At 44.2% G+C, this 24,845-nt stretch overlaps 2 protein-coding genes across 2 annotated transcripts in view; one reads left to right on the plus strand and one right to left on the minus strand.

Moving 5' to 3' along the window:
- LOC308323899 (TBC1 domain family member 16-like) overlaps positions 1-24,845 on the plus strand; it is a gene marked incomplete at its 3' end in the record, with an annotated part of 192,426 nt that overhangs the window by 69,630 nt on the left and 97,951 nt on the right. Inside the window, 4 exon segments of the mRNA XM_080775763.1 lie at positions 2,852-3,046; positions 17,849-17,996; positions 18,895-19,059; positions 20,344-20,492. Of these exon segments, the coding sequence (XP_080631889.1) occupies positions 2,852-3,046; positions 17,849-17,996; positions 18,895-19,059; positions 20,344-20,492 (657 nt within the window).
- Positions 4,633-6,783, minus strand: LOC308324386 (E3 ubiquitin-protein ligase RNF216-like; the record flags this gene model as incomplete). The annotated part of the gene is made up of 2 exons (XM_080776430.1): positions 4,633-4,636; positions 5,267-6,783. 2 exons carry the CDS (start codon positions 6,781-6,783, stop codon positions 4,633-4,635), a joined length of 1,521 nt encoding a protein of 506 aa, XP_080632556.1.

A 24,845-nucleotide genomic window follows, 5' to 3' on the forward strand; every position in this document is an offset into this window, starting at 1 on the left:
ATTTTCAGCAAATGTAAAAAAAACTACGACATCATCAAGGCCCACCAAAATACACTTTAGTCGACTAAATCACCTGTAGATTCAGTCGACTAAAATCTCATGATATTTAGTCGACTAAAACTAGACTAAACACCAAGACATTCCAGGTGACTAAAATGTGACTAAATGATAACTATTCAAGAGACTATGACTAAAACTAAAATTCAAAATGTGCTGCCCAAAAACAACACTGCTCTGTAGCCACCAATCAGTTGCTGATTGGTGGCAACAGCTCCACTCTCCTCAGGGGAGGACTCGTGTTGTTGAGCGGGAGGAGTTCTCTGGGCGGCAAAACGTCTCACACCCTATAGGCCTGGAGGGACGCTGTGTTTATACTCCATGAAAACAGCTTGTTTTTTTTTAAATATATATATATAGCGTACACACTTTGCACTTTGCACGGACATGCGCTGCTCCGTGCTTGCGGTTATAGGCTTAGGTTAGGGTTTGAGGTACTGTAGGTTCTCTGTTTTTCTTCATTTTTTTTTAATGCCATGATTTTGTAACCCATTTTTCACCCCTGTGTCAATTATCTAATGTGACCCTGGGCTCTACACACCCTCCGCCAACCTGGGGAGAGCAACGGACTTGAACTCATGCTTCTTTCATGCCTGAGTGTCCAAGTTGCTCCTTTTACACCTGACAGGGGACGGGAGTTTCCCTGGTTGGACGTATAGCGCGTGGAAGGAACACGTTATTCCGACCAGTTCCTTTACCCTCCCATCAGGAACTCCGGCTGGCCAGTGGGAGGCAGTTTAGATACCAGGATTACTGCATGTTTTTTTTGTGAGGGTACCTCCCGCTCGATTCCCGAGCGGGAATCGAACCCAGGACCTTCTGGCTGTGAGGCGGCGGCAAGGTTGTCGGTTCTAATGACAGCCAGACCAATAGTATGTCTAAACTAAAGCCTGTAACCTTATAAAACGCGTTGTAAATACCTTGTTTTTACCTCACTCACTGCAAGTCACTCTGGGTCAAGACTGTCTGCTAAATGCCTAAAATTGTAAATTAGTACTTCTCAAATTGTTTCCGTGACGACGACCCCCCCCAAAATGTATATATATATTTGGCCGCGGACCCCTCATTGAAAATCCGTTGAAAATGCCAGGTCTGTGTCGGACACAGCCCGAAAAAGCCACCATAATATGTTAATGAGCATTATGAGGACCCATTAAGTTTAAGATATAGGTTGAACATTGGCGAAGTCGTCCTTTTAAGTATTTATTTTAAAAGCATGTACTTTTGGAATAGTCAAGTGTTTTCAAGATCACGTATATATACTCCAGACGAGGAACCTTCATACTGTATATATGTCCAAAACAAAACCGTTTGTTACTTTTTTCCAAGGTTTATACATTTACACAACAGAAAAAGTATCCGATCCACAGGCACGACACTTGTGGCACCACGGTTTGAGGTCGTAGATCTGCAACTTCCGACGCTTCTGCATGTGTGTGACGCCGTAGTGCGATCAAGTAGGGCGTAAAAAAACGTGAATATGGAGGTTTCTAAGTATCTATATACTTTGAAGTTAACGGGAGCGCAGTGCTTTGTGGCCACCGCTGCTGTGTGTGTGTGTGTGTGTGTGTGTGTGTGTGTGTGTGTGTGTGCGCGAGCGTGCAGTCTGGTCATGAGACGGAGGGGTATAGTAAATCAGCAGGCCTGGCGTAGGAAGGAAAGCCCGGCAGCCTGGATTTATCAGCCCGGTTATTTTCTCATCTGAGAACGGGGAAATGATTAGCTAGAGACTGACTGATTCAGGTTGGAATGGATCGGCTCCGCTCTCTCTCTCTCTCTCTCTCTCTCTCTCTCTCTCTCTCTCTCTCTCTCTCTCTCTCTCTCATTGAACTTTGTTCATAAATGATGATTTCATATTTTTAGGGGCGCCAGCCCCTCCTATATGCAGATATTATAGTGTAGATGTCGATCTTACACAAACATTAAATCCCCATTGACAACGAATGGATAATGTACGTCATGTGTATCTGAGCCAATAATCAACATCATGCTGCGTCATGATGATGTATATACGATGATAAGATCTCCATAGGCTTACGGTTAACAAAATGCCCCGAAATTGTAAAGAAGGCTGTTTCGTAACATTGCTTTGTATAGTAGTAATAACACACCTGTGGGTGCGTGCGTGTACATAATATACGTGCCAGAAGCGTTTTGTGTCTCTATTTGCCCGGGTGTGGGGTGTTATTTTCAATCTCGTATGAGTGCGTGCGTGCGTGCATGCATGCGCGTACCTGGTGCTGCAGCATGCTCCAAGCTCAGGTTTCAGTGTCGGGAACATCATGCTGTGCGTGTGTGTGTGTGTGTGTGTGCGTGTGTGTGTTCTGGCCTCCATGCATTCCTTCCGTCCGCGGCCTCTTGGAACCACATTGAGACATTAGACAACAGTGATCTATGGATGAGCCCTATTAGCCTGTCTGTGCATCTGTCACTGGGCTAACCCAGTGGTTCCCAAAGTGGAAGTAGGGCCCGGGTCCAGGGGGGGGTCGCCTGCAGCTAAATGACAGTTATAGGACCCAAACGGGACCCTTATGGGTCTATAACTCAGAGAGTTATAGAATAAATTGCATAAAACAATTGCACAACAAACATACTGTGCATAAAAAAACAAACATAGTGTGACTCCAATCCGGCTCAGGTCACAAATCAGATTTTGTCTGGTTTTAGGCTGCCAGTCTGAATTGGGCTAAATATATCCAATGTCCACCCCCTTAACAGCGCTCTCTCTCTCTCTCTCTCTCTCTCTCTCTCTCTCTCTCTCTCTCTCTCTCTCTCCTCGCACTACATTTCCCAGGGAGCTGTGCGACGAGTCCATGACCCACTCGGCGAGCTCCGCCTCCAGCCTGGACAGCCACGCCCCCTCGGAGGGCAGCGGCCAATCGCAGGGCGTGCGGTGGGAGGAGCAGCAGAAGGTTCTGGCTCTGGAGCAGCTGTGTGGCGTGTTCCGAGTGGACCTGGGTCACATGCGCTCCCTCAGGCTCTTCTTCAGGTGTGTGTGTGTGTGTGTGCGCGCGTATGTCTACCTGTCCTTATCTCCGAGTATGACCTATCGACCCATGCAGCTTTTTTGAGCAGTCAGCTAAGTGCTGTCGCATTCCTATTGACCCTGCTGTTTACACACACTGATGGGTCTGTCCGAGCACGTAAATAGCGTTTGGTTTGTTTTCACAACCAAGTGTCACTGGTGCCTCACACACACACACACACACACACACACACACACACACACACACAACCCCGCTCAGTCAGTGCACACGTTGGTATGATTGTTATTTTTTTTTTTTTTCATATCAAGGAACCCCCCCCCCCCCCAAAATGAATAAGTATGGCCCTGGACCCCCATCCTTAAAGGTAGGGGGTGTGATACCAATCCTTGGTATCTTTTCCGCTCATGTATGCTCAGCAGCAGCAGCTGTAGGCTATTTTGTCAAGATTGCGCTAATGAAACCAACCGCTACACGGTGGCGGTACAGGATTATTATCCAGGTAAAGTAGTGGCCTAATGCCTAATGTGTCACTCTGCATGTTTAACTATACGTTTTCCACATGTCCAACAATCATACTATCATTGTTGATAATGATATAACGCCATTTAGGTCAATGATATATAACAATAATAGACCTATAGCAGCGGGTAGCCTATTTAAGGGCCAGTCAACTGTCTTCCATGAGAACATTAGGTTTTTGGTACGATGACAGTTGTGTCAGTTATAAAAATTAACACAAAACAATATCCTATACAGACTATACACCGGATGAAAGCCCTGAATGTCTACTTTTACGAGGAAAAAAGTACACATTAATTCCATCTACCCTTCGTCGGTAATTGGCTTTTGTGTGAGCTACAGAATGAGCATAGGGCCCATATTTGGATCAGACCACAGTCAGCTCGATGTCCAGACCTTTCCAATTATATATGCCATTATATGTTGTTGCCAAGGTTTGGATGAGATATTTTGTCTCAAAATAGTGGCTTCAAATAAAACGTTTTGGAATTTTACAATACAAATCTTTAAAGGCCGTTTTCTCAAAATGAGTTTTCCTCATACCTGGGACAAAGAATCTCCACTTCAGTTGAACTCACATACACCAAACGTTCCAGTCTTATTCATAACTATATTCCGCAGACATTTACACATGGATTTGTTGATATATCATTCGCAGCCTGATTTACATCACATTTTATACAAAAAAAATGCCGAAAATTGGGTTTTTTATGCCTGTTGACACTATTTTCTGATTTGTGGAGTGATAATTAGAGATATCAAAAATCCCATGTGTAATTTTCTTTGTCTCTAATGTGTCAACAAAATGAAATGATAATTTTGAACCTGGCTTTATCCGATCTTCAGATTTATCGTCCCGAAATGTATGCAAATTAGCGCATATAATGCCTAATTTGCATATTTAAACATATAATTTCAGAAAACTTGTAATACAAAAAATCTTAGTTTTAATATAAGTAATTAACTGGGGAAGTTTCATTGTGATAGCTATTATTTAACTTTTTTCCCCTATTTACCTGGGGTGTCTCGCCTTAAGACTAACATAACATTGCTGTCGGGAGGAAACCACCTAACTGAGCAAATCAACATGTTACATTATGATGTACGATAATAAGAGCGCCCCTCACTTCACACGGGTGTGATTTCTTTTTATACTTTTGGTTCAAGAAATACTGTTAAATAGGAGCTCCCTGCAATTATATATTATTTTACCTTTTTGACTTGATAAATGTTCTTAATGCATTTAAAGAACAGCGTTTTTTTGTTAATATAATTTTTCACAATTAAAAAAATATATAATTTAAATAAATTAATACATATCTAATCTGGTTTTAATATCGTCTATCGGTTTTAATCGTCTTTTCATATCGGCTATCAGCCTCTATGATCACTAGGTATCGGCCAGGAAAAACCATATCGGTCGATCCCTATAGTACCTATTAAGGCTGTCCCCCGAATGTTCGCTCGTTAAGGTTGGCACTCAAATCTTAATTTATGGCCTTGAACCATTCGTTTTTATATTTTTATTATTTTTTATTCATATTTTTTACTCAGAAATATATCTCGGCGAGAATGCGATATGCATAATAAGAGTACTATGTTCATGTTGTGTTTACAATAATTTGAAAGTCATGCAGACGGCAGAAGAGACAAACACAGTGACACACACACACACACACACACACACACACACACACACTGACCACATGCTGACCGACCTCAAAAGAGGTCGGTCCTCCAGAGGAGGACCGACCCGCTTCCGTGAATGATGAGGACTCTTTTTGCTCAGCTCTGCCTCGCCCTCCTTCTGGAGTGCCTTAATGATTTGCTCATCATTTTTCTTGGGGCTAGCCGACTGTGAGCACTTGTCACAGCGACTGCAGATTGCGCCGTCTAGTACCCGGGCCTCGCACCTGCAGAAGTGCACATTTTTTTTTTTTTTTTGCTTCCGGCAGACGTAGCACATGTGGCTGCCACAGCGGCACGTCATGTGGTTGCATCCATCAGTCTTGACCAGACCCGCACCGCACTTCACACACTTCCTCACCCACGCTTCCGTCATGCGCTCCTCAAAGAGCACCCTAGTCCTGATCTCGTCCATCTCCGTGACCTGCTCACACGTCTTGCCCACATGACGGACGCGACACTTCTTGCAGCTCTCCTTGAGGCATTGCGGGTTGGGACAGCTGAACACGGATATATCTTTGTCCAGCAGGGCTGGGAAGTTGCAGGACGGACACCGCACTAGTTCGTCACCGCAGGCGGCAGCGACCACCTCCTCTGCTTGTCTCTCGTAGTATTTACACAGGATGTTCTCTGGCAGGACTTTCTCCAGTTCACGCACTGGGTATGAGCAGGTGCAGCCACCCTGCATGCAGCTCAGCTCTGACTGCCCAGAGCCAAAGACCGCCTCCCGAGCGTATTTGACCAGGCACTCTTTACAGAAGAGATGACCGTCCAAACACTGGGTCATCTTCTCAAACACAAACTCTCCATAGCAGCAGCCACACTCTATCAGCTGGCCTTCCTTTTTATATTCATCCTCATTGACCTGCAGTGCCAGCAGGAAGCCCTCGTGCTCTGCCCACTGCCTGAGTTCCCTCTGAACGGAGGCTTCCAGTGCTGCATCGGTCTTGAAACACCGCCGTTCGCTTTCAAGGAAATACATTCTCCTGTTGAATTTCACTGAACCGTGCTCAAACTGGAAATCTATGAAGCCGCGTTGAGAGGACCGTATACTCCATCGTGGCTTTCCTGAAGGTTTGCCTGATTCCTGCCACTTCTTCAGAGCTTCAGATAAGGCCTTTCGTGTGAGTGCATAGTGTCCCTTGAGAGCACCGAGAGCCCATCTGATGTCGTGGCAGCTGAGCATCCTGAAGTCGGCCGTCAGCAGGTGGACAGCCTGCTCCATGGCCTTTCCACCCACTGTCCCCAGCTTGCTGTAGTCAAACAGGTCCTCGGTGCCCAGAGTCTGTGCAGACTGTAGCAGGATGCCGGTGGGAACTTCTTCAGTCTCTCTCCTGGGATACACTGGGTTCTCCAACAGTAGATTACAAACGAGGTTCAAGTCATTGTTTTGTCGGACAACTTCTGCTATGTACTCTAACTGGACATCAGGGAATACTTTTAACACACCAGTGATAATGGGAGCTTGATGCCTAGACCTCTTTGCCCCGTTTCCCTGCTGTGACGCGGAGAGACGGGCCCTTGCGTCCTCCATCCTGGGAATGTGTGTTGGGGCTGGAGGGACCACAACCGGGCTAGCTTGGGTTGGGCGACGGTGCTGGAGCCAAAAGTTAGAAAGGGTGGACTGTGGTGTGGGTGTGACGCTGGGGACACGGGGTGTACAAGGTGAATTAAGAAGCACTTTTGAACATCTGAGTATAGTTTCAGAATCGATTTCTCCTGTAGTTTAACTCGAGTGAAGTGGCTGAAGGGATTGATCTGCGTTCAGTGCAGCCAAGGCTGACCTGCACCCCTGAAAGGAGATACCATAGAGACATAAATACAGGCAGAATGGAACTTAATGTTTGGGTAAGATTGAGGTCATATTGATGACATCAGTGTGAAACACCATATTAAGACTAACATAACGTTGCTGTCGGGAGGAAACCACTTAACTCCATTTTTGAGGGGCCTATATACAGCTCTTTGTCATAACTCGTGTCACATTTTCCAGTGACTTGAATTTACGTCATATGTGTCTGAGCAAATCGGCTCTATAGTGACAACACAAACATTATAGCCATTGACAATGAAAGGAGAATTTACGTCATGTCTGAGCAAATCGGCATTTAGTGCCAACACAACAAACACATTAAATGCCACTGACCATGAAAGGAGAATTTACGTGCGTGTACATATGTGAGCAAATCGAGTTAAATTAACATTGATTTTACAATGTAAATTGTGGTCCCAGGGATAGAAATGCCATTACATGGGGCGTCCGTAGCCTAATCCAGGTCACACCAGGGGCCCTTGAAATAAAAATGGTCACTGCTAGAGTCGTAAAAATCGTCTCTTATGGGGTTCCTTGGCATTTTATTTCAAATCGGGGTCCGCGGGATAATTAGTGTCAATTGGTGGGTCCTTGACATGAAAAAGTTTTGGGAACTACTGCTCTATTTGACTGTAGCAAGTTGCGGTCTTGAGTCCAGGCAGTGGTGGAAAGTAACTAAGTACTTTTACTTAAGTACAATGTTGAGGTATTTCCAATTTCCAGTACTTATACTCCACTAGATCTCAGAGCCAAAATTTGTACTTTTACTTCACTACAATTATTTGAAAATTTGAGTTACTTTGGAGATTTTGGTTAGAAAACATACAAAAACCACTTCAACGCCATACATTTTTAGCAATTTGAAAATAGCCGATCTACAAGCTCGCAATGCGTCGCAACGCATTGTGATTGTCGCAACGCAACGCATTGTTCAACATTTTGAACTTGTGAAATGGGACATTCTGCAATATGAGTACTTCAAGTACATTGTGAACCATCCTAAAGTCGTCTGTTCGGTGCTACTGAAAATGAAAAATAGGAGTATGAATCGGCCCTAAGTCAGTGGTTTTCAACCAGTGGTCCTGTCTCTGCGTAGTCCCAGCTGAATGACATAGAGTTGGTAACCAAATGGACCCTTGTAGATCTTTAACTCTTGAGGGCATAACATTAAAAAAACATTAAGCGGGGAATTGTAGACAAAATCTCATCCAATGACGACAACATATTATTTTAGTTGTGGGCCTGAGAGGCTATATATCATCTAATGGTGGCCTGTGGCTCAAAAGCCAAATTACATAATAGTCCACTTGCCAGAATGTGAACCCAGTCATGTTGAGTACAACGTACAAACGTTGAGTATGGGTCCCCAGCATGTGGAAACTGCCGGATGCTAACTTTCGTATGTTGAGCAATTTTCATAATTGGCATAATATGTGACCATACCATTAACAACCTAGAGAAGGCAAAACATTCTAAATGTCATCATGCTTTATGTCGCATGTGACATGTCAAACTAGGGGGTTTTCGTGATGCTGAATCCATTCCGAGCATTAGTTTTGCACACAAAACACTGCTTGGGCTTAAACGGCCATGGCCGTTGTTAGGTGCTTGCAGATATGCACACATGGCATCAACGCATGGTGTTCTGTGCTGGCACATACACTCTCTCTCTACTCATACTCTTATCATCTGTCTATTCATGTTACTTAATGTCTTTCTGTTGTAGTGCCTGTGATATTGCTGACCTCTGCTGGTCTAAATAGACACCTGTCAATCACCTGATGATGACTCGGCTGCCACACCCTGTGTCAGCTGTTCCTTGTTGCATGATTAGTAGCAGGCTATAAAGAGGAGCTGTGGAGAGCAGCTCATTGTCTCCCCAACACCCAACTCGAATAGTTGTGTTCCGTTGCTCTTGGTTTCTTTATTTCAGTTACTGGGTTGGTCGAAAGTATTGTTTGCCGTTTGGTTTTTGGTTAGTTTAGTTCTAATTTTGGTTTTGGTAGTTTATGGGGAGTCTGGGGACTCCGACACACACATAGTGAATAGCTCCTCAGGCTCCCCCACTATTAGTTTACCAGCCCATATTTTTGTTAGGATGCCTAGTTAGGTCTTGAGTTTATAATTTATTATTGTTTTCGGCATTCATTAATTTAACCCTTTATTTATTCAGTGTCTCCTTTTGTGGTACATTCATGGCTTGTTTGGGTGTTCAGTTTCTTGACATTTAATGCTTTAATTTTAAATAATATTTAGTATATTTTTGCACACTTTTGACCTGACTTTGTGTCCTTTATTATTGTTGTGGCCCTTGGTGTTCGAGCGGATTTTAAAGGGCCGTCATCACAAATGTGATTATGGCATCACATTTGGGATAGTGGCTATGGCCGTTTTTAGCGCAAGGGGTGTTTTTTTGTGCAAAGCTAATGCTTGGAATCCCAGGAATGGGTAGACCTAAGGAGAATTTCCTAAATCCATTGTTAATAATATCCACATTTTTCACTGATTTTTGCCCTCCCATGAGGGTTGTTTTATTGCTTTGAGTACCTCGTTGTATTGCATGTACTTCAATAAACGTTGATGATAAATATATTTTTATGGAATATATTGCATTTGGTAAAATATACCTGAGGTTAGTGATCATGGTTTGACAAAAGTCTTTAGTTTTCTAGGTTAAAGGTTAAGACCACTTTTTTAGAGGTTTGGGTTGTTTTCTTACTTTATTATAGGCAAACTAGTCCATTCCATGAATTATTTCACTCCGTTGTGCAGTTTATTAGCCATTTTCAGAAATAAAAATAGGGTCTCATTGACTTACTGTACATTATAACGGGGAAACAGCTCTCAAAGTCACTCTTTTAGCACATAAACGAACGCAACAAAAGCTGATTCTGACAGTTTATGACATCAGGAAAACATTTTTGAATTTGTTCAATTATGCGATCTACCAGCTCACATGGTGTAGATCGGCTAGTTGAACAACTTTAAAACTTTTCAAAATGGTAAAAAGGCAAAGAAGTTTAGGGATAAGGACAATGACGAAAACGGGGCCCTAATGTTTGTTTAGAGCACTTCAAACAAACTGAGTAGCAGCCAAGTCTATGAACTTTATATTGTTTAGAGCACTTCAGTAGCAGCCACGTCTATGGACTTTCTATTGTTTGTTAAGAGGTCGCCCCTCACTTCACACAAGTGTGATGTTTCACATTGTAGTTTGCATTATTGTGTTGGTTCCCGGAAGGCGACCGACATAGCCTGGTGAACCGTTAAAGAGTCACCAGGCTGGTTACGCTAGGCTAGGACCGACACGCTTCCCAGAATGATGCGGACTGTTCCTGTTCAGCTCCGCCTCGGCCTCCTTCTGGATCTCCTGGATGACTCGATCGTCGTCCGCTGTGGGGTCAGAATTCTGTCGGCACTTGTTACAGTGACTGCAGACTGTGCCGGGGAGGCCTGTCGAGAGCCCGCACTGGCAGAAGTGGATATTGTTATGCATGGGCTTTCGGCACACGTAGCACATGTGGCTGCCACAGCGGCAGGTCATGTGGTTGCATCCATCGGACTTGACCAGACCGGCGTTGCAATTTGCACACTTCCTCACCAAGGCTTCTGTCATGCGCTCCTCAAAGAGCACCCTGGTCCTGATCTCGTCCGTCTCCAACTGCTCACACGTCTTGCCCGCATGCAGCTTCCATTGACCTCCACACTTCCTGCAGCTCTCCTCGAGGCATTGCAGGTTGGAACAGCTGAACTGCAATATATCTCCGGACTTGAAATCGTCCAACAGGGCTGGGAAGTTGCAGGACGGACACCGCACTGGTTTGTCACCGCAGGCGGCAGCAGCAACGGCCTCCTCCGCTTGTCTCTCGTAGTATTTGCCGTCCGAACACTGGGTCATCTTCTCAAAAAGGATCTCGACAGGGCTTCAGAGTCTAGAGTCTCTCATGACAATAGTAGGATTTGCTGCTAACACACTCTATCCCTCTTCGGATCCTTCTTTTATATGGTTCTACTAGACGCGTGTCATGATGACGTCTCAAGATTTGCCATTGACCGCGGTAAGAGAATTCCGGTCAAATGTCCGCTATATTTTGTCCCCGCCCGTCTCACGTTTTACCATTGGCGATGAACGGAGGAATGACGTCAGAATTCCGCTAAATATGACGTAAAATAAACATCCAAAACACCATTGACATTGAAGGGGAAATGTACGTTGTATGTAAACGAGCAAATCAGCTAACCAATCACAGGCAACAGGCATTCTAACTGGCCAATGCAGCGCCGCAGTCCCGCGCCATCGAGAGACCCGGAAAGTAAATCCCTGTTCATTTCCTCATAGACTTTTCAGAAAGTATTTATTTAAAGACGTTTACGCCGCGGACAAAGCCAACTCTTGTTGTGACAAATCATGACAACAAACACATTTTTTCCGGCTGAACAAATAATTAGAAAGAAGAAGAAAATGGCAGGTTACAACACTTTTTTTCCCCTTCTTTGTAATTATTTGTTTGGTCCAAAATATTGTGTTTGTTGTCATGATTTGTCACGACAAGAGTTGGCTTTGTACGACGCTTATAAGGTCTTTAAATAAATACGTTTTGAAATGTCAATGGGGAAAAATGCATTGGGAACTATTTCCCAAAGGGGGCGGGACTGCGACGCTCTATAGCCAGTATGAGATGATGATATATGATAAGAGCTGATAATTCCGCTAAATATGACGTAAATTAAACATCAAAACTAGAGATGTCCCCATATTGTATCGGTATTTCGTCTGGTTTCCAGCCATCGGATCGGCCCTTTTTTGTCATATCTGTTCATATCGGTATCGGCAAATATGCGTTTAACCACAGCACAGATCAGACACGGGGTTAAAGGGTTGACACTATGGCAGGTAAATAAAATATTGGGGCATGTGGAGGTTGCTTTTGAGTGAGGAGTCTGCTATGAACACAACATGAGATATATAGCTAGATAGCTAAAAAACACTATTCCCAGTCGGTGGACTTTAAAATAAGATATTTTTTCTTTTAAACATTGTTTCATGGTTAAATGACATAAATGGATGTACGATAACAAGAGTCTAACCGACCGCCGACCTGCCACCAGCGGGTCTCAAGTCTAACCGACCTGCCACCAGCTGGTCTCAAGTCTAACCGACTGCCGACCTGTCACCAGTTGGTTTTAAGTCTAACCGACCTGCCACCAGCTGGTCTCAAGTCTAACCGACCTGCCACCAGTTGGTTTCAAGTCTAACCGACCACCGAACTGCCACCAGCTGTTTTCAAGTCTAACCGACCGCCGAACTGCAGCCACCAGCTGGTCTCAAGTCTAGCCGACCTGCCACCAGCTGGTCGCAAGTCTATTGTGAATATTTGCTGTCTCAGATTTTCATGCCGCTTCGTGGCCTGAAAATACAGTTTCAAGTGGCCTCCATATATGTATATATATGTTTGTTAACTCATAGAATGCTGAAAGCGTTTTTAAACGTTTTATTATAGCCACCCCTAAGAAGCGCATAACGTTTTTATACGTTTTATGGTCCAAAAAACGTTTTTTTATTGATTACTATAGTTCAACTATATTTGCGCCCGGACAACTCATAATGTAACACCGATCGGCTCTAAAAAGAGTTAAACCCCCCCCCCCTGCTGAAAAGAGGTGTTGGTCTGAGAAGCGTCTGGCACCGCCTATTGGTTGGTCTATGCGAGGACGTACGACGTAATGGACACGGCCGTCCGGCATAGACCAACGCAGATGTCAGGGGATCTAAAATGGATGGGACAATGCTCTTGTCTGTGTGAATACACTCGATTCCCCCTCCCCTCCTGTTTCTACATGGTTTCTCCCGAGGGAGAATGGTGGGGGGGGGGTCTCTTCCTCTTGGATCGCATTGGCAGTTCCCCCCCCACTCCCGAGTCCCCACTGCTTTCAACTGCAAGGCTTGCACTCTCATTCTCGGAACAAGATACAACGCGATTTGCTCTCTGCCCGTATATAATTGATTTCATAACGTTTGCCAGACACATGTGGAGTTAGTCATCGACAGATTGCACATCATTATCGAGGGACCGCCATGATACGTTGGTCGCTGATCGCGAGCCGTACTGCTGCTGCTGTTGCTTTGCTCGCATCCATCCATCCATGATCCCCCTTTCTCGTTACAACAGGCTATTATAAACTCACCGTCGAGCAGCCTGCCCTGCACCTAATGTGATAAAATGAACGGCAGGACATAATCGGATCGATTATTATCTGTCTATCAGCAACATACGGGTGTTTGTCTTGCAACGACAGGTGGTGCTTTCTCGTTTTTTTTTCCTCCCAAACACGTTGCGTGCTGCTTCTGCTGCTGCCGCATCAAACCATCCACCCCCCTTTCTCGTTACAACAGGCTATTATAAACTCACCGTCGAGCAGCCTGCCCTGCACCTAATGTGATAAAATGAACGGCAGGACATAATCGGATCGATTATTATCTGTCTATCAGCAACATACGGGTGTTTGTCTTGCAACGACAGGTGGTGCTTTCCCGTTGTTTTTTTTCTTCCAAACACGTTGCGTGCTGCTTCTGCTTCTGCCGCATCCATCCACGATCGTCGTTGTTTTTTTTTCCAAACATGTCCAGACACAATCCGATCCAGTCTCGCGTCTCACCTTATAGATACGCGAGACTGGATCGATGAGGTTAGTGGTATGTCTGGACATGTTTGGAGCGGCACACGACAATCGACAATAATGTTGATTATGCAAGATCATTTCCTCAAAGCCTAGTTGCCCCCCCCCCCCCCTGTTACTGCGATTGTAGCTCGAATCACAGAATGAGTTCAATGAGCGTAGGGAGAGGGCACATATGGGGCTACGATTGAGGCTGATTTATATTTTATAACAACTTAGGAGAGAGACTGACCACGATGCAGGCAGAAGAAAGTTTCCAAGTCCGTTTTATGATCAGATAATTATGTGCATCAAGACTCTCTGCTTTCTGAAGAAAAAAACTAATACTGTAATTGCGAATGCAATGAGCACTTACTATGAGACCTAGCAGATCACGTCTGTCTGTCTGTCTGTCTGTCTGTGTGTGTGTGTGTGTGTGTGTGTCTGTCTGTCTGTCTCGCTTACTGTATATGTGGACCTGGCCCTTTTGTGCCCATATATGGAGCTGAGTGATTTGTGAGTCATGGTGACATGAGTGTGATGGCGTGGTCCTGCTTTGGGGACTCCTTATATGGTTATGGCTGAGTCATGGTGACATGAGTGTGATGGCGTCTTTTGTGACCATATATGGAGCTGGCGTGGTCCAAGCACTAACTATGACACCCTGCAGATCATGTCTGTAATTTATTCTAATTGTTATTGCAATTTACGATCTGCGTTCGCTTTCCGCGTTCGCGCGTCTTACTCGTAATAATAAAAATCACACCCCTGTGAAGTGAGCAGTGCAATGTTGTGAAGTGAGCAGTGCAACATTGCACTGCTCACTTCACTGGGGTGTGATTTCTATTATTATTACAGTATTAGTATTTTTCTTATGAAAGCAGAGAGTATTCTGTTTCATACGGTATATAGTATGTACATGTCGCTATAGGCCTTATTTTGTGAATATTTAGTTGTTAGGTCCATGCTTTCTCTAAAATTATCTTTTTCAGAGAACTTTAGAGATGGCATGGGCCTGAATAACTATTATTCACAAAATAAGGCCTATAGCGACATGTACATACTATATACCGTATGAAACAGTCGACTCTCTGCTTTCATAAGAAAAATACTAATACTGTAATAATAATAAAAATCACACCCCTGTGAAGTGAGCAGTGCAATTGCACTGCTCACTTCACAGGGGTGTGATTTTTCTGGGTGGTATTTTTCTTATGAAAGCAGAGAGTCTACTGTTTCATACGGTATATAGTATGTACATGTCGCTATAGGCCTTATTTTGTGAATAATAGTTCTTCGGGTCCATGCCTTCTCTAAAGTTCTCTGGTGGGCGCAAGCTGCATTCAATAGCCAATTAGTGACAAACTGTATATGTGTACAATGTGTACTGTTTTCCTCCTAAAAGTAGACATTCAGGGCTTTCATTCGGTATATGGTTTGTATAGGATATTATTTGTGCTCAATTTTATATCGGTCTTTTGAACTAAAAAAACTGAACTGAAATGTCTGTCAACTTCAGGCCTCCATATCTCTGTTGTTTTTTTTCACAAGCAGCGTGCAGGCAAAAGCAGGTGTTAGAAAAAGGTCAATATCTCCAGAATGGAAGATGGTAGAATCATAATTTTTTTTTTAAATTGAAGTGGACAAGTTGGGCCTTCTTTTGATTTATGCGGTGTGATTCACGCTATAAGAGGCCCCTCGCTGTGGGCCCCCCAAAAAGTTCAAAAAGCCCATGTTAACCCTTCAGCACCAGTAAGCCATGGTCCGCTAGAACCTGTAGCAGTTAAAGTGTTAAGAGCACTTTAAACAAACATAGAGTGGCAGCCAAGCACTTTAAATAAACATATAGTAGCAGTTCGCCCACAACAAAATTTAGTTGTGGGTGACCAATCAGAGCCCACTATTCAAAGAGAGAACCGCCCCTTGAAAATACATCTTCCACACCGAGGTTCCAGGCTATTAGCTATAGCCATGCTAGGCTAGCCAAGTCTATGGACTTTTTAAAGGTTTTTAGAGCACTTTAAACAAACATTACCGGGTGCCCCTCACTTCACACGAGTGTGATTATTATTATTTTTTTGTAAAGGCTCGTTTTTGAGCGGCTCTAGCCTCTCCTATATTGTGATTGGCTGATCACCCCATAGCGATGATTTGATTGGCTGAGCAAAGTAACGGCAAAAGTGACGGCAGAAAAGTGAAGACGGAAAAGTGAGGACACAAATTGTGATTGGCCAGAATGAGATGATGTATGATGATGAGAGCGCTGCTCACTTCACACAAGTGTGATTTTTGCCTATATTTACAATGAAAGGAGAAATTGGGTCAAATGTCCGCCAAATATGACGTAAATTTGTGGCAACGGAAACATGAAATGCCATTTGACACACAAAGGGAAAATCTACGACAAATCGTCTAAATTCAGTCGTTCATGAGATGCCATAATGATGATGTATGATGATAAGAGCGGTACCCTCAGGTACCCTCACAAAAACATGCAGTAATCCTGGTCTCTAAACTGCCTCCCCCTGGCCAGCCGGGGCGCCTGATGGAGGGGAAAGGAACTGGTTGGAATAACGTGTTCCCTCCACGCGCTACGTCCAACCAGGGAAAATCCCCCCTGTCAGGTGTAAAGGAGCAACTTGGACACTCAGGCATGAAGGGAGCATGAGTTAAGTCCGTTGCTCTCCCCAGGTTGGCGGAGGGTGTGGAGAGCCCAGGATCACAGTAGATGATTGACACAGGGGTGAAAAATGGGTTACAAAATTGTGGGATAAAAAATATATATTAAAAAAAAAGAGCGCCCCTCACTTCACATGGGTGTGATTTTGTTTTTACCAGACCATTCTCACATGTCCCAGGCCAGGAATGGGTGGTACCAAAGGAGAATTTCCCAAATCCATCCACCAGCAGCCAAGACTATGGACTTTTTATTTTTTAGTTTAGAGCACTTTAAACGGAGTAGCAGCCAAGTTTTTAGGGCCCTATTCTCGTCAATGCCTGGCCCTTATCCCTACACTTTTTTTTCTTTGTTTTACTATTTTGAAAAACATTTTTGAATAGTTAAAAATTGGCGATCTACCAGCTCACGTGTCAATGTAGATCGGCTAGTAAAAATGGCACTTACACTATCCCTAACCCTAACCTCGGTCTTAACCGGCCATGTGGGTCACTAACCCTAACCTCAGTCTTAACCTACCACGTAGGTCGGTCCGACTACCGGGAGGTCGGACTTTCGGTCATTCCCCGTACAATTCAATGTCAGTGTGTCACTTTATGTGTCCTTGACGCGAAAATGCTGCCTACTGTAAATCGCTCTGGATTGTAGGGCCACTTCACCACTTTTTGCAACCAGATCTTATTTGAGTGATTTTCAGGACACAAGAAACACTTTCCTGGGGGTTTGATGTGTGTTTTTTTTAGATATTTTAGTCATGGTGCCTTCATATTCATGACCAAAATCCTGTCATGAAAATGTGGTCTCACTTCCTTCCTGGACTACAAGTCACACCTCCATGCAGCCTCCCCTCCTCTACACAAGGAGGGGCAGTGCACCAAAGCATTATTCATAGTCATTGTAGGAATTCAGCAATCCAGTCAAACACACAGATTTCATAATTATTCTGGCCATAGGGTGCAAATTTCAAACTCTATTGACATTGAGTGACTGCAGTTTCTCGCGACGGTGAAATGTCCCTTTAACCCATTCAGAACGGGAACCCTTTTTGGTGTTTTAAGCATTAGGTTATACTTTAGCTATTAATAAATAGAAGACCTAGCTAAGAGCTTGTAGATCTGCTATTATAATTTTTTTATCGTGAAAATGTGGTGCATTTATTCTTTCAGAGCATTTTTATCTCAAATCTTTGCTTCTGGGGGGTGTCCCTGGAACAACATATTTTCAGATGGGGGGTCGACTGCTAAGTACATATAATTTTGGGGATCCTTATGACATGAAAATGTTTGAGAACGACAGAAAACTTGTCAGGGTTTCGAAGGCATTTGTAGAATCGGCCTCAGCAGGTCTAAATGTGTTCAGAGTGTCTGCTAAGTGCCTACATTGTAAATGTAAGATATTTGCGAGGAGCACTGTTCTAAAGTCGGACATGTCGTTCTCGTTGCGTTGGCACAGTGACGAGGCCTGTACCAGCGGCCAGCTGGTCATCGCCAGCAGAGAGAGCCAGTACAAGATCCTTCACTTCCACCACGCCGGCCTGGACAAGCTGGCTGAGGTCTTCCAGCAGTGGAAGTGTTGCCGTGAGACGCAGCTCAAGGACCAGGTATTTAATTACACCCATAGAGTTATGAAGCGGCTAGCCTCGAAAACCCAGACGTTTTTCTTAATATAGAATATTCGCCTGCAGAAAATATTTGGCCGAAAATGGATATGAATGCATTTTCAGCCTATTCGGTTTCGGCCCCGACTATGCTGAAAATATATCGCCGAATAGTGTATGCAATTAATGCATTCAAAAGAGCTGAATAAAGGTTTTATGGAGCCATAATAGTTATTATTATTTAAGTTAAGTTTTGCCATAATCATGTCTTTTGCCATAATCGGGTAGCTTTAAGGTACGGACATGACAGCAATGGTAGGAAAAAAATATCTATAATATTAATCATATTCGGTTATTCGGTTTTCGGCCAACTGTTTCCTATATTCGGTATTCGGTTTCGGCCAAGAATTTCCCTTTCGGTGCATACCTAGTTTTTATTTCCAGGAGAAAGAAAAAGTCTGGTACCGAGTCCACTTCAATTCGGCATACAGTAGCGCAAACGTCGATCACTCTCTCTGCTGATTTCTGATCGTCTGCACCTTTGTTAAATTGACGCATACACGTACACACCCGTACACACACACACACTCCTTTCTCTCTCCTCTCTCTCTCTCTCTCTCTGTTGCTCTAATTAGTCTCATGTCGCGCAGCTGCGTCTCGATTCTCCGGGCAGATTCTGCCGGGAGCTGCCTATATGCCATAGAAAGCATAGGTGGACCCCATGCAGGCTATAAAGCAATTATTATTATTTTTTTTTCAAAAGGGCACATTGCCAAAAGGGCGTGCACATATGGGTGTCACTGTCCATATGTGCGCGCCACTGGTGAAAGGTGCCATTATTATAAATAACCACGTCACCTGTGTGTGTTCTTCTCTCCGTGTGGTGCCTCATGGTCCACAGGTGTCTGACGAGAAGTCGTGCATGCAGTTCTCCATCCGGAGGCCCACCCTGCCCTCGGCAGAGACCCACCCCGAGGAGAAGCTCTACCGCCGGCTGGACGTCCCCACCTGGCTGCGACACCTCAACCACAGCGGCCAGGTGGAGGAGGAGTACAAGCTACGCAAGGTACTAGTGTACACCCTCCTCTCTGTGTGTGTGTGTGTGTGTGGGTGTGGGAGAGAATGCACTGCTTGTAAATGCGCAGTGTTGGATGTCTCAGTTGAAAAGCTAGATTAACCTTTTTCCTTTCCTCTTGTGTGTGTATCTAGTAATTATATATATATATATATTATATACACACACACACTATGTACAGTAGATTGTGATTGATTGTGCAGTACATTCTCCGACCTTCTCATCGGGAGCAATTAGGGGTTCAGCGTCTTGCTGAAGGACACTTGGACACTATACTATCTCTGGGGGGGGGGGGGGCCCAAATGCGGAAGTGCAACCGAGCGCTCTATATACTGAGTGCCGCGCTACGAGCTTGTAGATCTGCTATTTTTGTTTTAATCTTGAAAATGTGGCTCAAAATCTTTGAATATATATATTCTTTCAGAGCAAATGTTTTTAAATCAAATCTTTGCTTCTGGGGGGTGGGGGGGGGGTCCCTGGAACAACACATTTTCAGATGTGGGTCCTTGACATGAAAATGCTTGAGAACCACGCAGAAAAACATGGGTCTTTTCAGAAAACTGTCAGAATTTATAGAATCGTCCTCCGGTCAAAATGGGTTAAGCCATTTAGTACAGGAAGTGCATCAAAATAGAAGCTCCGGGGTGCCAGAGTAATCGCCAGAGTAGTGATCGCTTTTATTTTGAAAGCCATGAACCGGAAACACTTTCTTAAAAAAGTTGACTGACAAAGTGACCTCACAATCCCCGATCATCTTAATATATTTATATACGCTCCAAAAAGCGTTCATATTTTGCGGGAGAGACGGATGAGGAGCAGAAATGAAGCGCCAGCATATCGATCCATTTATCACCACGGAGAGCGCCCTGGATGAGGAGATACGAGTCATTCTTTCCGCCGCGCTAACATGGGAGTCAATGACAAGCTAATAGTTGCACAGAGCGTTAGCATACGGCAAGCGAAAAGCGAAATGCCAAAAAAATATATAGGAATAATTCTGAATATTCTTATCTCGCCCCGTGTCGTTTGGACGTCGCTAGGACGTCCACAGACGTCGAAGGCACCACTCGGTTCCAATCCTTATGACGTTTCCAGACGATTTATACACAGAATGTGTTAATCAACATTACATTCACTTTGTTTCACTCACTTTGCCACTCAATCTGCCATTCACTTTATGCATGTCCATACCCTCTATACGGGCTTCTAGTTTTATTGAAGGTCTTTTTGTATGAACCGTTGTTGCCCCCCCCCCCCCCCTCGCTCCGTCCGCAGGCCATCTTCTTCGGCGGCATCGACCCGTCCATCCGCGGCGAGGTGTGGCCCTTCCTGCTCCATTACTACAGCTGTGACTCCACCTCGCTGGAGAGAGAGGCCTGGCGGCTGCAGAAACGCTCGCACTACCACGACATCCAGCAGAGGAGGTGAGGCCCGCTGCACTGCACTGCACTGAGTGTCTTGGTGTTAGTCTAGTTTTAGTCGACTAAACATCACCAGATTAATAGTCGACTAAATCTACAGTTGATTTAGCCGACTAAAATGTATTTTGGCGGGGCTTGATGCCGTCGTGATGACAGATTTCACTTTTTGTGAGCTTGTAGATCGGCTATTTTCAGCGTGAAACCAAGTGTAAAATGACTTGTCTTATACTCTTGTCCACTAGTCCCTTCCTAACATTTTAGTCTAGTTTTTATATGTTGACGAAATTATCATTATACTTGGTCTTAGTTTTAGTCATCATACCTTAGTTTTCATTTAGTTTCCATTTAGTTTTCGCCAGTGAAAAGAATGTGTCGACGAACATTTTCCGTCCTAGTATTAGTCGACGAAAACAACACTGGCATCAGAGTACAAAACTCTGATGCTGGAGCAGAGCAGAGAAGGGAGGAGCGAGACAAGAGTGAAGACGGTGAGAGAGAGAGAGAGAGAGAGAGAGAGAGAGACATTGAGAGAGAGAGAGAGAGAGAGAGAGAGAGAGAGAGAGAGAGAGAGAGAGGAAGAAAGTGAGACGCAGGGGTGTAGAGACAGAAAGATCCGACCGGACAACATCACGGTGAAAACATCTTATCTGTGGATCAGCTATCACTGCATGAAAAGAGGGATTAACGGGCAATTATGGGGACTATATTTGCCCATAAACCTCAAGTTTAGCGGGCATATACAGTAATGTACAGTAATATACAGGGGTGATGGTACATTTCGGGAGTTTACCGGAGTTTGTGGGTAAATTTACCGGGTGTTTTCTGGAATATACTCTACTGTATTCCATGCTTTTTGCACAATGTATTCCCGGCGGTGTGCGAGCAAACCCGCATAATGCTATGATACATTCTGGAGCTAATAAACCACAGTCTCGGCGTGACTACTTGAAGCCCGGCGGTATTATATGTGACCAGATTTGACTGAGAGCCTGCCATCGCGCAAACTCTTCACATATTAGAGCATGTCTGAAATAAGTGTCAGAGCTGAAATCGTAAATATGAAATAGATGCTTAAACATGTAGCTAGGTGTAATGTTAGAGACCACAGATGTGTACCTTTCAAGCCTGTTTTCTCTGCAATACATTACTCTATAAGCCATATCTCCAAAACTGGTGGGTGAAACTGAACAACCAATATGTCAATTTGAAGCTATGATTCCCTGCTTTCATATGACGTGAAAAAAAATCCAATGGCAGTCCCTCAGTCAAATGTAGTCACATTGCCTGAGAGGCAACGGGAATAAGACAAAAATAATGCAATCCTGACAGAGAGACGTGTTGCTGTTGTGACATGTGATGGAGCTGATACACTGTCACTCTATACCGCCTGCAGTGATGGCTGCCAAACGTGCACGCACGCACGTACGTACACAAACTACACACACACACGTACACGTTTGTATTACTATACTTGTGAGGTCCACATCTCAAAACGACCGTTTCTCTATCGATTGCTCACACCATGGAGACTTGATTTCATGGATTTGTTTCTGTCGCATTCCTAAGCCAGCGATTTGATGACCAGCAGTGGTTCCCTATGGAGACGCAAATACTCTCCTTTGTGTCTTCATAGGGAACCACTGCAAAAACAAAAACAAACATGTACATCCCACATGTTTGTTTTTGTTTTTTTGTTAAACTGAAGCTAAAATAGCTGCTCTACAAAACGTGCAGATCAGCTATTTTCAGCATATTGACACCCACCGTGTATCTATAAATCAGACGTAACTACAACCCCTAAATGTAAACTTCAAAAGGCTTAACCGTGAATCCCAACCTCAGTCTTTTTTCCTTGTTGTAAACCGAACTCACCAAGTCATTGTTTTAATCCATAAAAACAACCATTGCTCGTGTGAGGAGCAGGGAAATTGTCCTCACAATATCTATTTCAGAAACAAAATTAAAACACGTAACTATACTTTTGGGGAGTTTGGAGACATGAACTCATTCAAACTGGATCATTTTAGATGTTGAGCTGTTATGTATATCCACGTTAACACATGAAATGAAAATGTTTCAGATGTCAAAAATGTCTTAGATGATAGATGGATGATGATGGTCATGGAAAGCTTCATGGGCAAAGATAATAAACTTCACAATAAAAATAAAAACAGACATGCTAGTGTTAACCATTTATACTATTATAAAATATATACTATTTCAATATATCTATTGAAAAAGCACACAGCGTGGCACTTGCTATTTAGACAATTGTGAGGGTCTTTGACATGAAAAAGTGTAAGAAACGCTGATATAGAAACATAGGATTCAGAAGACATTGTTAGAATCGGCTTCAGGTCTTACTGGGTTAAGGCCTTCACAAGTATAGTAAAACCAGTGCACACACGCGCGCGCACACACACACACACACACACACGCATACATGCGCACGCACACTCACTCACACACACACACACACACACACACACGCGCGCACACACGCGCACACACACACGCATTAAACCGCATGCGAGTGCTCTGCGGCTCTCCGTGGCGGCGAACGGAGCAATCAATAGGGCCAATCAGATGGAAGTGTTAAAGGGGATGCGGCGCGGGGTGTGAATTAACAGCTCTGTGGGGAATAAACATGTCAGCGCTTATCAGATCATATTCGCACATCAATAGAGGAACACACACACACTGTGCCCTGGTTATATCTATACACACCCCCGTGTGTGTGCGCGTGTCTCTATATGTGTGCCTTCATGCGTGTCCGTGCCTGCGTGTGCAGTGTGTGTGCGATTGGAGGTTATGATTTCATCAGTACTGTACAGTTGTCTCGGTGGTAGTGCTGTATAGCATGGCTGGCATGTTCTCAGTATGTGAGATCCTGAAGCTCCGATCGAGGCTCCGCTCGCATGGTAGAGAGACAGCTCTGGTGGATGGATGGTGTCACTCAGAGAGAGAGAGAGAGAGAGAGCCTCCGCTGAGCTGTCTTAGCTCTGTGTTAACCCATTCTGAACGGGAACCCCTTTTGGTGTTTTAAGCATTATGCTATGCTTTAGCTATTGAGAAATGGCAGCTTGTAGGTCGAGCTTGTCTATATAGGTCTGCTATTTTTGAAAAAATCGTGAAAATGTTGTGCAAATCTTTGAATATATATTCTTTCAGAGCCAACATTTTTAATTCAAATCTTTGCTTCTGGGGGGGTCCATAGAACAACATCTTTTCAGATGGGGGTCGGCGGCAAATTACATTATTTCTCGGGGTCCTTGACATGAAAATGTTTGAGAACGACTGACATAGAAAACAGGATTTAGAAGACATTTGTAGAATCGTCCTCAGGTCTAAATACGTTAACTCCTCTGCAGTACGAACGGGAGTACCAGACTGTACTGTACTGTGTGTGTGTGTGACCTACTTACCGAACAGACTTGGGCAATAAAGTGCTCCTGGATTTTGTCAACTTTCCCTCGTTTTCTCCCCAGTTTAGCCCATTTCCCAGTGGATTCTTCTAGTCCTTCGACTTCCCTTGTCACCTGCTCAAAACTCCTAGAGGAGAGAGAGAGAGAGAGAGAGAGAGAGAGAGAGAGAGAGAGAGAGAGAGAGAGAGAGAGAGAGAGAGAGAGAGAGAGAGACGAGCACAGGTGTCCTCCGGCAACGAAACGCATGACGTGACGGCTGCCTCGTATCGCCTGATGGAGATGAGTTTCACTGAGAGCAGGCCGTCCCCCGCGCACACACACACACACGCACACACACGCACACACACTAAGGCTGTCCCCAAACATTCAAGGTTCGAATGTTCGCTCGTTAGGGTTGGCACTCGAATCTTAATTCATGGGCTTGAACCATTCGTTTTATTTTTTATTAAAAGAAAATATATTTTTCCTTGTTTATTAACTCGAAAATATATCTCGGCGAGAATGCTATATGCTATAGTTTCTAGTGCATTCCTGTCAGAAGTTATGATTATTTAAAGAAATACCTCCTGACGTGTCTCTCTCTCACACACACACACACACACACACACACCCCAGCATGATCACTGATGGGGGGAACCGTTCTTAGCAGCCATAATATATTAGCATATGCTCTCTAGCATCACATAGCCTATTGCCAAAAAGCAGTGAACTCTGATCATTGTTAAGCAAAACGGTCACGGTTTGACGGAGGTTCTGCTTTTGTCCTGTGCCCACTTCAATTCATACCTTGAGAGTACACAGGTGGAACAAATGAATGAGTGACAGCTAACGAGCAAGCTATGTATGTAATGCTGTCGTCTGGAGAAGTGTCTGCCAGCAAGCAGCAAGCAAGATCAGTTTCGTTTTCACGGAGCCTGTGTGTGTGTGTGTG

The sequence above is a fragment of the Protomyctophum bolini genome (genome assembly GCF_963924005.1).
Source record: "Protomyctophum bolini genome assembly, chromosome: 11".
In the NCBI taxonomy this organism is placed as follows: Eukaryota; Metazoa; Chordata; class Actinopteri; order Myctophiformes; family Myctophidae; genus Protomyctophum; species Protomyctophum bolini.